General features: G+C 39.5%; 2 protein-coding genes across 2 annotated transcripts in view; one reads left to right on the top strand and one right to left on the bottom strand.

The window, feature by feature from the left end:
* LOC126556976 (probable ribonuclease ZC3H12B) overlaps positions 1 to 14562 on the bottom strand; it is a 288446-nt gene that overhangs the window by 38439 nt on the left and 235445 nt on the right. The gene's annotated exons all lie outside the window — the stretch shown is intronic.
* LOC126557627 (G protein-activated inward rectifier potassium channel 3-like) overlaps positions 5486 to 14562 on the top strand; it is a 56546-nt gene continuing 47469 nt past the window's right edge. Inside the window, exon 1 of the mRNA XM_050213473.1 lies at positions 5486 to 5842. Within this exon, the coding sequence (XP_050069430.1) occupies positions 5505 to 5842 (338 nt within the window). The 5' untranslated portion in view covers positions 5486 to 5504. The remainder of the gene's footprint in view (positions 5843 to 14562) is intronic.

Raw genomic sequence — 14562 nt, forward strand, 5'->3', positions numbered from 1 at the left:
GTTTTTTTTTGTTTCGTGTGTTTATTATTATCAACTTACCCTCGGGAGTTGTGGGACGAGGGTGGTGTACACATCACACAGAGTTCGTTCATCGTGTCATTGTCTCTCTCTTCCTCTTAACACACGGACACATGGTGGTCACGAGATGCGTAAGAGATGCTACCGATGCTACCGTTGTGCGACGACTTAAGTGATATTAATTTGAGCACCGGCCCAGCTGGATGCTAAGAGCGGCTAAAGCACGGTCGAAGGATCGCCTACTCCGAGGATTATCTTGTCACCGGACCCCATCGCAACATAAATCCATTTCCTAAGCGTGTACCCCATCCCCCACAAACAACGGACGTCATCTCGCTTTAAGCGTTATCTGTCCAAATAATCAACGAATTAGACAGCGTGAGGCTGCGGGCCATCTAGTATCTCCGGGTGATACCTAATAGGCGAGACGTGGAAGATGGTGTCCGTTGGGCAATATAAGGGAAGCGGAGCTTAAGCTTATTATTTGTGCATTACCGGTATTTATTTGCACTTATATTCGTCTCTGCTAGGAAGAGAAGCGGGAAAGCGCAAAATTAACACACGATAAGATTTGTTGGAAGTCTTATTCTGCGCCCCAAAATACCACTCATTCATTGCCATTCGCTTGGCGGCCTGTCGTCGTAGTCAATTTCGCACAAAAGTGTGTGCTCTGTTTATGTTACACGTCTCAAAATACGTCAATCGGTAGCCGCGAGCAGTTCCATTTGGGATGGGTACCATGCTGTCAGCTTCTCAAAATTGGTTAAAATTACACCATTTAATCGTTTTCTCACACACAAAAAAAGCATCGAACCAGCTGTGAGTTCTCGCCTTCTGCGCGTCAGTTTTTTGATGGACTTCTTAATCTTGCATAGAATAGTGTTGTTTACGGTAAAGTAACTATAATCTGGTACAATGGTGGCACGTTTGGCTGTTGTTGCTGTAAATTGTAACATAATCCGGCGAAATTATTCACGTTCGAGACCCTCCGATACGATTTCTGGTGCTGTTTGGGGGAGGGAAGTTTCCTTTTTTTTCGGCCAAGTGACAGTTTCTTGTGGTTTTGTGTGGAGTGCGAAATGAAACACGTGATCGCATATTAAATTGCGCCCCGCCTGCAGAAGGGTGCTGCCAAAATGAGAAGATCCAGTTACTTCAAAAATACACCTTGCGAGGGTCATAATTCTTAAGCAGTACATTGTAAGGAAAATTCCATGTGTAGAGAGACTTGTGTCTTGTGTCAAGGCTTCCGTGTGGCCGTAAGTCGAGGGGTAAATAGTGATAAATGTAATCCTATCCAGGGTGTATGTTTTTGTGGGGAAGAATTTGTTGATTTGGAGTTTAAAAAAAAAATCGAGTCAAAAGAGTCATCTTAAACACGCATGTTTGCGCGTGGGTTGAAGGATTTATTATAATTTATTAATGTGAAGAGCAAACGATCACTTGAAGACTTGCGTCTGGACCTTGCCGGAAACTGCTCATAACGATCCGTGTACTTTGCGTAATATCACTTAGGAACCGGACGAATCTTCTGATGGATCTTGAGATTCATTGCGAGTAATTTAATTTGTCAAATAGCAATATTTATGATCGTTTGACTGAATTGCTGAATGGCTTCAACAGAAATGAAAGTCGGGCCAGACATCGCATACTCTTCCTAAGCGCGCACTTGACAAATCTTTAATCACCTTCGATATTTACTACATCCTTTGTGCTGTAAACTTTGATACGAACGCTCATTTGCTCATGTACTCATCAGGGCCACACCCGGCTTGGCTCGCGATCAATTCTACATTCGGATTCAGATTAGCCTTTTTCCCGGTTGATGACTAATGCTTCATTCCAACCACGAAATGTTTCATAGTCGCTTTTTTTCTCACCCTACCATCCTGGTGGCCTATTTAAAGCTTCATTTCCTCCTTGAACGAGTTTGTTTTTCCATTGGGTTGGAATTTTCGTGTGGAAAACACGTGCTTTTCCGGCTCTTTCACACCTGCCGGGACACGATCGGTTTTCGGCATCTACTCGGACGTCCACCACCGGATCATGCGGTTTGAATGTCACATCGATGAAGGTTTTGTTTATTTTTGTTTTCCCCTCGCAAACACACACGTACACGTTTTTTTGTTTCTCATGAAGGAGGAATGCGTACTACAAGCCGAAACCGTGCTGACATTGATCTTGAATGAAGCGAACGGTATTGAATACTAATTGCTACAACAGAAAACCGCCAACAGCGGAACGGCTCCGCACCAAGATAAACATCTTCTTTTATCGGAACCCGGTACAACTGTTCTTGATCGTTTTTTTTTTTCTTCTGTGAAAACATTCCAAATCCTCAAAATCACTCACTGTCTTGAAGAACATCGGTTTAAAAAGAGAGAGATTCTTGATTCTTTTTTTGTGTTTGGTGAGGTTCAGGGTTCAGATTACGTCGCATTACGCGTGCTGAAACCAATTTGCCTGGTGCGTAGTGTGGTTGAAGTACACTTACAATTGTGCTAGAGCATGCAAAATGTTTATTAGCCGTGCTATATCAAAATAGCACACACTCGCTAAAAATATCTTCTCCCTTGTCGCGAAAGGGCACGAGAGATTTGTGTTTTGTTGTGGGTTATCTCGTTTTGTGGGTTGTGTTTTACTAGCCGCATTGTATTGTGTGGTGCGTTTGTTGTACTGACATAATTGCACGGAGAGTATTTAAATAATTTAATTTAATTGGTGACGAGAGAAGAAATGAACCCGAAAGGGTCATGAATGTACGGAAATAAAATAAAAAGGATAGAATAGCACTGAACAAAACACAAAAAAATCATCAGTTGCATCAGTTTATATCTGTTATTTGAAAGAAGACAACAAATTAGGGAAAATAATAAAAAACAATAACTTTGAAAGCTAACAGTAAGAGAATAGGAGACAATTTAATGAAATAAAATAAATAAACACTAAAATATAAAAAAATAACAACACAAGCTTGTAGCTTTAACAAGCTACAAATAAAAGCACCAGAATAAGAAAAAGATAAGAGAAATTAAAGAAAAAGCAAATTAGAACAACTGAAACTAAAAGAAAAAAATATAAAAAATACATAAACCGAATAGAAGGAAATGGAACAAATAAATGAAACCAAAGAGTGACACTAGCACAGATAATGTTATTCACCTATTCCATCAGACGTAATCGAGTGCAATGTTACCCATGCACCTTGGTGTGCAAAGTTATGCAATCACAGAATTGCAGGTGCATGACAAAAGAACTTATTACCTAGCCAGTTAACGACCATTTGATCGTGATCGTGACACTGGACCTTGGTGGGCTCAGCTCAGCTTTTTATCTGTCTTTCTAGCTACCCCAGCATGTATAATTATCAAACGATCGCGGTATGATACACAATTACACACGGGAAGAAGAGATACAAAAATGGTGGCGTTGAATGGGCTGCAACGCTCGCAGTGACGTATGTGGATTGAATCGTTGTCGTTTGCATTGGTCAGGGTTTGCGATTCTGGTGTACTTCTGGTGCGTTTTGCAGCGCTGAATCGAAAGCAAGAACGCACATATTGCACTGGACGAGGTACATATGTGATGTAGATAGTGTGTGATAGGTATTGGAGGTAATTATTTTCCGCACGCCCTGCTTTGCTCGAGAACTTGCGGTTAATGGTGAGTTTTTTTGTTTCGTCTTCAAACGACAAACTGACCGCCTGATCGATCGGCGCTGGGTGATGAGGGCAGTTAATGTGATCGCAATGTCACTCGTGGCCTTGGAATGTACACGACCCCGCGAAAGCCGGGTGCATACCATCGAGCGGAAAAGGTATATCCACGCTGTACAGAGCGAAAGCCCAAGCGAATGGAATTTCCAACCGCTTAGACGCAAGGAACACGAGTAGACCAGGGAGTCCCATTTGACACCTTCGCGTAATTAAATGATGGAATGATTGATTGATGTATTGCGGCGCAAAATAAGCCATCAGAAAGTCATTACAAATAAAACAGTGCCGGAAAGGTAACGCGATGCAGTTGGAGACGGTGCATGCATTCACCGTTTGCCATTCGGAATTTGATTTTACACATCTGAACGATTGAATCGGTTAGAATGGAGGAAATGTTCGGGAACGGGGTAAGTCTTCTGGTACATCCGTTCTTTAACGGCATATCGAATGTGCAAAACAAAATATCAATTTTGACACTCAAATGACACTTCCTGCACTTAAGGGTCGCAAAAAACGCCCCTCAGACAACGACATCTCCTCGAATGTTCTGGTAGTGACTGGACTGAAGCGAAAAAAAGAGAATTCATTGCCAAGGGCTATGGTAAAAGGGTAAACGACTTTGAGTACGTGCATTATCCGCGTGAGCGAACACACTTCGCTTTGTGTACTATGTCTGGACTTTTGTAGATAGCGTTAAACGACAAGGAGCAAGTAGAAGTGCATGTACGAATGAGGAAAGAATGGGACGACCTGGAAACATAAACACCGAATACCTTAGCGCTCGATCACAGCCAAGATCTTGGATGCTGATCTTTGTGTTGTGTGTGTGATAGGTCCGAGGTACTCGAACCGGACATAAGAGCAAGTGATCTATTCATGTGCTACCGACGTCCGGGAGATTTTCTGATAACGGGCTCGCCGCCATTGTTAACGCTAATTCCGCGTTGTGTGTAAATAGCGTTAGACGTTTATCGAGGATCAGACGCTGTATTCTGCTGCTGCTGGAGGTGAATAGCTTTCGCTTCAAACATTTCTTTCCACCTTACCCTTATGCAGTCTGGGTGCAGACTTAATAAACATCACCAAGCCACAACACTACCAAAAATAGAAATTTCTACTGCATCCTCAACCCGTCTTCCATGATGAGTTGTGGTTATCCTCGACTCGTTTCACCGATGATTAGATGGAACAAGTGTATCAAATCGTTATGATAATCTTTTCGTGCTAAAAATGTACGCACCAACATACCATGGCCTGCACCACTAGGTCAGAGAATTGCCACTTAATTGCTGCTTAGCGCTGCCGGACAGGTTAGCGTTACGATGAGTTGGTGGCAGCAGTAGGAGCCGTAGTCACAGCAGACATCAGACAGTTTGGAAGGTTGTTGAAGTTGGCTTAGACCGGAGTGTAATAGCAATTAAAACCGATTACCTTTTCCATGTTGGACGCATGATGGTGGTGGGCGTCTTGCAATTAGTAGCGCGGATGATTTGCACGATTGCTTGCAGTGATTGGATTTAAATCGGTGTTCTGTTGCTTTCGTCGTTGGTGATGCATTGAAAATGAGTCACGAATGCAACGATTTGGACCTTGCTGTTCAGTGTCATGGTTGCGCGACATTTATGGTGAACACGTTTTCCTCTCTAGAGATCGTCAGTATGCGAAGATCATTCAAAACAGTGTATATTTTCTTTTCCAGGACATAGGATCGCCGAGCTTAGCGTGTACGAAGAACAGCTTAAAGAAAAAGTGAACCTCTAAGGTGCAAAGATGACGAAATTATTGGAAGACGTTCGGCAAACGGAGGCAGGTGATCCGGATGCAGCCTGGACAAAGCTACTCGATGATACCAGCTCCACACACAAACCGCCCATCATTATTGGACCTGCTTCGGCTCATCCAGAAATTGTACCCGACGCCGTAAAAGAGCTACTGGTGACGGTCGATCCGGAAACGGGGAAAACCCAGCAAACGATCGAGGGTGCGATCGCTACCGGCGACCGAGCTGCTGCAGGCGGACGGCGTCGAGAATCGATCCTCGGAACATTCCACCGACAGTTGCGGATGTCGTTAAAGGCGGTCAGTGAAACACCGGGGCCACTCACAAGGTAGGTAAAGAAGCCAAGTCACGGTTCGGTGCATATGGGGCGGGTACGGAAGTATTACCAGAGGACAAGGCAGATGGTTCGGTGACTCGTCGTAGTGATTGCACTGATCGTAATACAGTACAAAGCAATCAACCATGAAGGAGAGTCGGTTTGTGTGTGCTTTTTTTTTCGTTACAAAAGGAATCGATTATTAGTTGAGGCGCCCGAATGTCCGACCGGTGGGCAATTAGGACCTTTTAAGTAACACCAGCAAGACTGCGTTCCTCGGGGGGCATAATCGTTCGCCAACACGCGAAAGTATGTCCATGGGTTTTGTGATTTACATTCCTATCCTTTGTTGGGTCTCCGTAGGGATTGCCTGTGAGTGCATGCTAAACCCTACCCGACGGAGCGATCACGTGCCACCGTTGTCTAGACAGCGGTGGTGGCGACGGCAAGGTGGCAGCCGATGACGACGATAGGGAAGAATGTGATTTTTTTTAGCCCTCATTTTATCACGTTCGATTCCCCAAGGGGTTCTAAGTTTATCTGAAGTTCCTTACTAATTCCTAAGCACAGAGCGTGTGTGAGTGATTCCTTCCGTTTCCTTTCAAATAGCGACAGGCGAAGAATGACAGCAGCGTGCAAAAATGGGCCCATTTGTGTTATCGTTACCAACTTTATTGCCTACTTGCGCTCTAATCCCCGGCATGTCCTAAATAATCGCGACGGCTCCGTCGATGTAATGTAGGTTGATCTCGTTTCTATTTTGAGTTTACGAGAAGCGGCACACGGTTTTGTTTACAGAGGGTTGTGCAGTGACCCGTTGCCGTTTTATGTTTGATTTGGTAAACTTTTTCAACCCCAATCAGCTGTTCGTATTCGTATTGAAGTAGTGTAGTAAACGCTTCCAGATTTGCTCGTTTGGTTTTGCTTTGTTTTCAGATGATTTTTGTTTTATTTCACTTGTTTTCTGTTTATAGGTACATATTTATTTCTTTTTTACTCCACGATAAAATACAATTCAAAAATACATATAATTAGATTATCAAAAATTCATTCATACAATGTATAATAATTTTCCATGGTTTTGTTTTTCTTTGCCTGCTCCTTCACCTTCCTCTCGTCGTCATGTGTTGTTGCTAATGCGTTCGGATAATGGTAACCATAAAGCAAGAAAACGGAACCAAACGCAACCAGCCGCGACCCGAAACTACTTACTACCTTGGCTGGTTGAACTAAAACAATTGAACTAAGAAATTAAATAACGCAAAAGGTTCACTATCTAGAGAGTACTTTTGCTTTATTTTTTTGTACGAAAAAAACACTTTCCTTAATGACAAACGAAAGTCAATTCCCTCAACGACTTTGTGTGTTTATGTGTTTAAGTGTGTCGGTGTGAAACGGTGTGCTAAGTATTCGTTACATTGATGCGCACTGTGTGTTGCACTAAATTAAATGTTCTTCTCCTTATGCTTTCTTGTCTACAAGAAATTGTGGATTTTGTTATTTATAAGATAAATTTTCATTCTCTTTATTGTTGGCGAAACGATTTGTAAAAAAAAAACTGATAGGAGAGGTGTGTGAAAATACAGAAAAAAATACTAAAACGAAACAGTACTTCCTCACCGAATAACAACAGGAAATTGGATAGCGAGAGAAACAGAGAGAGACAGAGAGATAGATTATCTACTAATTGATTCCATAATCGTTTGTTTTTACGCTACCTCACACACGCTGGGACGCATATAAGTAAGGAACAGTAGGTGTGATTAAAACAGGTGAGAAACAACAATCGGAAGAAATCCCAATATTCTAAACCTACTGCAACAGTTTTTTGCCTGTACTTTTTCGATCAAACCTTGTTCTTTTAGAACAAAAAATGACAAACCGTGAGACAGTATGGAACAAATTTGGATGGAAAGTGTATAAACAATCTGCGCCCTAGTTTGCAGATAATAGAACGCAAAGATAAGGAGACATCTACTGTGCTTTGGTATTTTCAATTTAAAGTATCTTATCATTAATGTTTTTTGTTTTTGTTTCTCGTTTTTTTCTGCCTCTTTTCCGTTTCTCGTGTCTTTTTCAGTGTTGTTGTCTTTTCTCTCAATGTTTTGTTTTTTTTACTTCTTTTTTCTGCTTTGTTTCAATGCGTGCTCTTTCTTGGCTCACTTTTCTAATGTTTGTGTTTGATTTTTAATTACGTTAAGGATGCATTAAGTTTCACTAGTATCAATATGTGTGTGTGTGTATGAGTGTGTTTTTTTCTTCTTCCACTTTTTACTCTTTCTTGTGCTTCTCTTCAGCGTTGCAGCACAAGGTTGCGAGAGTAAGTTATCGTTAAAAGATCATCAGTGTTGAGGAAAAGTTGAGGAAAAGTAGTAGGCGAGAAGTTGGTTTGGTGCGTGTTTTACACAAGCGTATAGTTTGCTTTTTGTTTTGTTTTTATATAGTACTTTCGTTAAACATGCGAGTAAGTACGACTTCATTTTCCATGCCTATCGTTTTTTTCTTCTTTTTGGTCGAAAGAGAACGTAAAGTATCGATGCTATCGATCCGCAAACGTCCGTTAAAAGTGTGTTTTTGGGGCCTTTTTTCCGATAGTTTGTCATTTCTGTTTTGATTGTTTATTAAGGTTTGATCAAGGTTGTGGGGTCATTAGGTTAGGTTCGTGTTCGCAATATGCGGTACTTAGTGAAAGTTGAATTCGTGGTGGTATGGTTTCTTAAGATAGTTAAGAGTCCTTAAGAACGGAGTATGGAAACGCTGCTAATCAGGGAGAGAGAAACCTGAGGGAAATGTTCGTTAATTTCCACCCATGGAACTCTTACGTTCTGCTGTTAGTTGTCAGCAAAACAATATCGGCTGGCCTTACATGTTGGCTGTCTATGTGGAATACAAAGCGCCAAAGGTGCAGCTGTAATAGTAGTAGTAGTGGTAGTTTTGTTTTATTCACTTGATCCTTCCTACAATTTGCATTTTTCCTTTTATTGAATAACAATTAGTAAGTAGCACAGCACACACCAGTGTGTCCAAAGGGAATGTAAGTCTATCGGCCTTAAGTTTGTAGCATATCTTGGCCCAACACTGCTTTAACTGTTTACACCTGTTTACTTATCTGCTTGCGTATTAATTTCATTCCTTTCATTTCCCGCTTTACTTCGACTTATCTATATTAACTATGTTTTTTGTGTGTGTTTTGTTTTCGCTAATATTTTGTATGCGCATAACGTTTTGACTGTTAAATATGTTTTCTTTCCTTCGCCATATGCTATAATGCAGGTTTGCTGTTAGGTGGAGTGCACTAAGGAACCGCAGTCCCATTGAAGGTGCGCAATGATAACGCAACGTTTAAAAACCATGTGTACTGTGTTTGTTCATGTCTTTAACTTCCGTTAAATAATTCATTTGCATCATTCGCTAGTTTCTTCTTATATCCTACTTAAATTTGTTCAATCAACATTCACTAATTAATGATTAATTCAAAGTTCAGAGTGTTTTCTTCAATGAGAATAGTTTGCTAGAACAGCCACTAATACATTTCATAAATATGTTTTCAAAAAGATACGAAACAAATGGTTTGCTATTTGCTTTGCATTCACTTTTAACACATTTTCTTGCGCGGCATTTATGCGAAACTTGGATTGTTTTGCAACTCTTTTTCGAAGGACCAATCAACAATGGAAAGTAGAAAGGAAAGTATACGATATACTTTTGTGTTGTGTATAATTTAATAACATTTTTGCACAGTTTTGTTTTTCTTTGTTTATCTAATTGTGTTTCGCTTAGCTCAAGTGTTTTTCCTTCTGCTGTTCGTTCTCAAAATCCCTCTTCATTTCGTTTTTTGTTTGTTTAGATTGTTTTACATATTTTTCAAAGTATATACTAACATTTTGCGCCGTTTTTTTTTTAATTTTTTTTGCTAACGCTTATCGCTTTACAAGACGTGTAAAAGGAAAACGTTCACAATGATATACATACATGTATTTGCTTTTAGTTTCGTTTTTTTGGTAGATGTAGAGATAGAACTAAGCAAGTAAACTGAAGTCTTTAGAGTGTATTTGTTACTTGTTTAGCTTACAATTGTTTTAGCGAATTGCGTTTAGTATGTTTTAGTTGGTTGATTAGTTTAATGCTTTTAAGGGTTACGATTTTTCTTTTGTATCTTTTTGTATATCACCATGGTCTTTCGATGACCGCTCTCTTTCTCTCTATTCCTCTCTTTCCAATAAACTCTTCCCTTCTTTTGTCTGCGACGTTGCGTATGATGGGTGTGCAGCAATTTGTATCCTGGGAACCGGCTCGATCATTCGGGTAACCCACCCTCACCAGATGGCGGTATGTCCTTGTGCGGCATCTTGGTTGGTTCTGCATCATCATCATCATGTTCTTGCCTTGTCGGAAACATGTTACCATCATCATCAACAACAACAACCAAACTAATTAGTATCCTACAGTGAAGGAAAACGATGCACTTAGTAGCTACAGCTGTGTGATCATGGTCAGTGTGGCAAAACATCATCATCAATCGATCGATTGCCGGCACACGAGAGACAGAAACAACGCCGCGCAAATTAATGGAAACATCGAACCTAAAAAAACCGCGCCAGGGTTACAGAAAAAACGCACTGTACGACTAACATCTTGGTTGTGTTTCTTTATTTTGTTTCGCTTTTCTTTTTAATTGATGAAAACACAGCTAGAGATGATTTGTGGTTTGCTTTTTTTGTTGTATGTTTCTTGGTTTTTGTTTGTTTGTTTGTTTTGAATATTTTAACAATTTTTCCAAAGTTTGTTACTTGTTTCATGTTGCCCCATCGTTCTTCTCATTTCCTTCCTTGTTTTTTTGTTTGCTTTTCTAACGCGGGCAATAGCTTTAGAAATAATGTTACTTTGTGAATGTGATTTGTTTGCTCTGTTCTGTGTGTCTGGTATGTGTTAGTGTGTGTTTGTATGTGAAAGAGAGAGTAATGTAGCTTAGCTAAACTTTATAAAGTTTGAAAGATTCCTCTGTGGTTTGTTTTGTTTTTTTTTTTTGCTGGTACACGTCTACACGATCGTCTCCATGTTCTCTCCTGTTAGCTCCACTCTGCCCTGGCTTGACAAATGCGGCTTTGTGTTTTGTAGTCAATAATAATCGCTTAAATATCGTTTAATAAATTTGCTTTAATGTTGATTTAATCATAGTTTGTTTTTTGTTATTTTGTTATTTTGGTTTTCGGTTTGTTCTGTTACTTGTAAATTTTGTTTTCTTCTTTTCTTTTGTCTTGTTTTTCTTCTTTCTTCCATTGTTGCAAGCGCTTTTTACTCATTTTAAAGAATGTATAGTTTTTTTTCTTGTTGTTTACTTCTTCTCAATCCATCCTCCTGCCTGCCACTGAGTGTATGAGTAAGGTTGTGTTGCGCAACATCATAATCATTATAATACTACCAGTCTCCCCGTCCCCAGTTTCGCTTTCCCCCCCCTCGTTAAACCCCATCTCGCTTGCACGCGTTTCTCTTTAACAGATGTGAAGCAAATGGTAATTTATATTATACTTGTCTTACTTGTTTTCCTTCACTTGGTTCACTTTTTATCAATAAGAAAATATTTGAAAGAAATGCTACACCTAAAAAGTACACACACTGCACAAGATAATTTGTTTGTTTTCCCTTTTCTTAAGTGTTTTGTTTTGTTTTTTGTTGCTTACATAATTTGTTTACAAATTGTTGTCCAATGCGGCAATTCTTTCTTCCAATATGCGTGTGCAAGTAGATTATCTATCTTTCTTTCATGGCTTATCTAGCTGCTACTGTTGCATTTCTTTCTTTGCCTTGTTTTCTTGTTTTGCATGTTATCGATGATGTTATAACAGACAAGCATTTATGTTTTTTGCCCCCGTTTACTCTAATGTGATAATGACTTGCAATGATGGTTTAGTGCTATCTGTACTCTCCAAAAAAGACATAGTAATTCAGTATTCGCAGTACAGTTAATTTGCGAGTTGCTTTAGTTTTGAGCTAACTAGAAAAAAGGTGTGTTCTCGAGCTTCCCACTCAGTTCTGAAGGATAATAATAAAGGTTAAACAGGATATAAGACGAAAAAAAAAACGGAGATGAAACACAGACACAGACAGGCTGGCAAACAGACGACAAGACATCGGAAAGTGAAAGATAAAAGATAGCAAGATAGAACCACTTCTTCCGGGGTTTTATAGCGAAAGAAATGAGATGAGAAACAAACAGTTTGAAACGTGTGATGGGAACATGCTAAACTGAAAAGTAAAGAAAGAACAAGGACAGTAGAAGAGAAATCATTTGTAGAATAGGAGAACAGATTTTAAAAACTTTTATTTTAGCGGTTGCTTTTTCGCCTTCTTAATAGCAGTAAAATTGGTAGTAGACAAAACATGTTTTTTCTTCTTTCATTTTCTCTCTCTCTCTCTCTTTCTCGTCAGATCGCGTAACACAGTAGAGTTTTGAGTAATGTATTTTGTTTTTCTTTTCGTTTTCCTCCACATTTTCATCTTTTTGTCGCGTTATTTTATCTCTTCTGTTGTTATGTTTTTACTCTCTTCCATTTTTTAAACGTTATTGCGTTCTTGCTTGGAGGATAGTTTTCTTATTCGATATTATTTTTTTTTCAATGTTTTTGTTACCCTTTGTTTTCTTCTAGTTTTTGCTTTGCTTATCGAGAGATAGAAATAATGTTCCGACTTTTTGTTTAAGGGAATTGTGCAGGATTAGATGAGACAATATCGAATAGAGACAACAAGGTATGCTGGTATGCCCGTAGAAAGCGTAGTATTGCTTCAAATGTGTGTTTTAGTGTGTTGTGTGTCTTTGCTTCAACAATTTTGTTTGCAATTTCAGGGGGATTGGGAGGAACCAAAAGGGGGAAAATTTGTTTCGGATGCGGAAGGCAAACGTTCACTTTGCAGCCAAATGCCCAAGAAGGGTATATCACGTGCAGTACTGGTAGTCAAACCATTAAAAGTACATAAACACTTGGAATAATCGATAACAATGCCCCATACATTTGCAATTACATACGCGTGTGTGTGATAACTGTACATGTGCCCTTTCGGATAATGTCATACGATGTGTGATGTTGTGTGTGTGTGTGTGTGTGTGTGTTTGGGTTTTCCTCTTGCACTGTGTATATTTGTAAACCTATCCTCGATTGGTACGAAACAACAATTTATGGTATGTTGTGTCTGCCGACATTTTTTGTTTGTTTGTAATAACGCGAAGAAACAGTTTGTCCTTAATTTTTCGTCATTGCCATTTTGCATTGTTTCCTTGCTTAATTTTTTTTATTTTTTCATATCCTTATGCTGCTTCTTTCTAGCTCTATGTCTCCTGCTCGATTTTACTTTCAGAGCCCGTCCACATTTCTTTGACGGCACGATTAAGCTGCATGTGTATTTGTCTAATAATCGATAAAATTATATTACTTATCAATTAATCAATTTTACACTTATTCGCAAACTGTGTGTGTATGTATGTGTTCCTTTGTGGTTTGCTATTTATTTATCGGATAATATGTATGTTTTTACTTTCGCTTCCCCCTTTCCACACTGATGTTCTCTCAGCAATTCAAATTCTTATGGATTTGCCTGAAAATGGCCATCCTCTTCCATTTTTGCATATATTTGAATGCGCTTATCCTGTCCTATCAATAAGTTTTGCGCGCTCTCGTATGAAAACGGTAAAACAGTTAGAAAAGTATAGTAAATGTGTAGGAAAAGTGGGGAAAAGGTAATGAAAAGTAGTTTCATTATTGCTCATCTTGCTGCAAGAAAACGAACCAACACAAACCATGAAAACAAACAAATGAGTGAAACGGATCTTCTAAAGAAAAATAAAGAGTACAGTAACACAGAACAAGAAAAACGTAGCTGCAATGAGATTCTAAGTTCTGCCTATCTTAGCTCGCACGATTCTTAAGACTTCTGGGTGACTTTAAAATTTAACACATACACATCCGCTGTCTTGTTTCTTGTGTCTTTTTAGTGTATCGTCTACGCGTGACGTTGTTCTTGTTGTTGAAAAATCGATCAAAAGTTACACGATTTGCAAATGTTTTAGTTCTCTCCGTCACTTGCAATGCATGCGCCCAGGACAGGAAGACAAGAACTAGAGAAGTTGAAACCGAAGTAGTAGAGCTCACTTGTTACAGTTGTGAATGATGTTGGTTGTATTGGTTATCTGGTTAGCTAGGTTCTAGGGACAGTAATTACTCTCTATTGATGGCAGGGTGGTGAAAATGTGTCGCCTCAGGCGCAATAGACCACTTTGCACACTGTCAGGAACCAATCCAAAACTCCATGAAAATGGATAGCTTCTCCCACAAAATAAAAAGACAAAACAAAAAATGTAGGACATTATCGGTACGAGCGTGTTGGCTTGCATTTCCAGAGCAATACTATTTATTGTAAAGCTTTTCGATAGTGAAGTAAGTTATCTATAACGAATAGCGTTCCTTGCTGTGATTGAAGTTTCCATGTGGCATGTGATAATTGGTTTCTTCCGTTTTCGTTTAAAAACGGCATATATTCCTTTAGTGTTTCTCATTATCCCCCATGTGTTTTTTTGCTTGCTTGCTTTAATGCAATCATTTCTTCTGCTTAGCGTATAGAACTTGCGAACGTTATTACAGTTTGGTGCACTGATGGGTTAAGGTTAAGGAACAAATGCAACTCGCGGCGCACATGAAGAAAGCGAAAACGCTTCATTTTTTGTTTGGTTTTTGTATTTT

This window comes from Anopheles maculipalpis, chromosome 2RL, assembly GCF_943734695.1.
Source record: "Anopheles maculipalpis chromosome 2RL, idAnoMacuDA_375_x, whole genome shotgun sequence".
In the NCBI taxonomy this organism is placed as follows: Eukaryota; Metazoa; Arthropoda; class Insecta; order Diptera; family Culicidae; genus Anopheles; species Anopheles maculipalpis.